The sequence below is a fragment of the Pteropus vampyrus genome, unplaced genomic scaffold (genome assembly GCF_000151845.1).
Source record: "Pteropus vampyrus isolate Shadow unplaced genomic scaffold, Pvam_2.0 Scaffold459, whole genome shotgun sequence".
Taxonomy (NCBI): Eukaryota; Metazoa; Chordata; class Mammalia; order Chiroptera; family Pteropodidae; genus Pteropus; species Pteropus vampyrus.
The window spans coordinates 351190-353028 of NW_011889240.1; the positions used below are offsets into that span (position 1 = coordinate 351190).

The following is a 1839-nucleotide window of genomic DNA, read 5'->3' on the forward strand; positions in this document are numbered from 1 at the left end:
TCTGGGTCCCACCTCAGCCCTGCCCCTGCTTGGGGCTGTGGCTATGGGAAGGAGTGTCTTAGGGACATAATTTCCCACCTTGGTGACTGGGTAAATGATGGCCACCCCTCCTGGCTCACTGTGGGGCCAGTGCCCACACTGGGAGTAGGCTCTGGGTGGAGAGCGGGGGTGGGTGGCTGCACAGGCCCCACCCTGACCAGGGATCCCCTCGGGAAGGCCCCGCCCTGCACCACAACCAGGCAAGAGACTGTAGAAAGAGACATTTAATACTTAAAAAATCAGAGTACATTTCCATTTGCCCTAGATTGTGACCGAGGCCACTCTGCTCATCTTGGCTGGGGTGCCTGTGCCTCCCTCCTGTAACGGTGGTGAGGGGGACCTCAGGGACAAGCAGAACTTGGTGTCCTGGGGGCTGTGCAGGGTCACCAGAGGAAGGGAATGTGAAGCAGGCCCTGAGTCCCCCATTAAGCCAGCTGCAGGTCAGGCAAGGGGAGCAGACCCAGGGCCCGGCCCTGCCGGTCTGGACAGCTGCCTGCCTTGGTCCGGAGAGACAGCTGGGGACACTGTCGATGGGGGATGGCAGCCAGCTCTGGCCGGGGGAGACCCTGTGGCTCTCTCAGGATGGCCCCGGCAGCCAGAGGTCTGGGGACACTCATCAAAACTTTTGTGTTTGACCTTCGGCAGAGAGGAGACGGGGGCTCCCAGGGTCCTGTGTCAGTGTGTATGTGCAGCTGGTGACAGTTTGTGCCAGACAGAAACGCTCCATGCTTGGCTGGGGGGGTGGGGGAGGGTAGCGGGCGTGGGGGTTGGGGCTCAGCGCCTGCAGCTGAAGAGAACATCTGTCTTTAGGGGGCCGGGCTCTTGAGGACCCCTGGGTGAGGCCCTCCCATGGAGGTGGCATCTGTGGGTGTGGAGGGGCGTGGGGACATGTGACAGGGGAATTTAAAAGCAGGGCGGTGAGTCTCGGCCAGGGGCCCTGCGCAGACCACCCCATCGCAGACTTTCAGGCCCTGCCCAATACGGGCGGGTCAGGGTGGGCGGGCTCCAGTGTGGACGGGTGGTGTGGGGGGGTAGGCACCCAGAGCCAGTCCTGGGGAGGGGGTTAGTGTTTCTAAGAGCACCTTAGTGTGAGCCCCTCAGGGCGGCGGACCCCAGACAGCCGCCTGGCGTGGGGCGGGAGCCCCCCACTGCGATGGGCGAGCACAGTGTAAACGGGCCGCTGGCCGCCCGCTGGCCCTGCCACCCCAGGGGCGCCCCGGGCAGTGGGACGCAGGTGACGCGCACGGCAGGGCGGGCGGGCCGGCGGGTCACTGAGGCAGCGGCACCAGCACCTCCACGTAGCTGAGGGGGAAGAAGCCCGACTGCCCGTGGAGCATGCCCTCGTACCAGTTCTCGTCGATCTGGTTGGTCAGCGTGATGATGTCGCCCTCGTGGAAGCCCAGCTCCCCGTTGTTCTCGGGCTCAAAATCATACAGCGCCTTGCAGCTCGGCTGGTCCAGGGGCGCTGGGGTGGGCAGGGGGTAGGGGTAAGGTCTAGGGGTGCAGCTTGAGCACAAGGCTCCCTGGGCTCTACCGCTGTGCAGGGCGAGACAGCCAGGCCCCACCGGGCCCTGCTGTGCCTAGCGTCCCCAAGGAGAGCCACTCCTTTGTCTTGTTCCCTGGGTTGCGGGGAGGGAGCAAGTGACATGAAGATGGCAAGGGTTGTACGAGAGGTCACCACCACGCTCGTGGGAGGAGCGGGGAATGCCCAGTGGATTTAGGATGACAGGGCCTACTGCCCTCAGGGTGCCACTCAGCCTGGAGCCGGTGGGTGCCCTGTGTACACGGGGAGGCCAAGGC

The 1839-nt window shown here is 64.6% G+C and overlaps 1 protein-coding gene across 1 annotated transcript in view; it reads right to left on the reverse strand.

Moving 5' to 3' along the window:
* Nucleotides 1-245: 245 nt before the first annotated feature.
* Nucleotides 246-1839, reverse strand: part of SH3GL1 (SH3 domain containing GRB2 like 1, endophilin A2) — a 29305-nt gene continuing 27711 nt past the window's right edge. Inside the window, exon 10 of the mRNA XM_011381916.2 lies at nucleotides 246-1504. Within this exon, the coding sequence (XP_011380218.1) occupies nucleotides 1308-1504 (197 nt within the window). The 3' untranslated portion in view covers nucleotides 246-1307. The remainder of the gene's footprint in view (nucleotides 1505-1839) is intronic.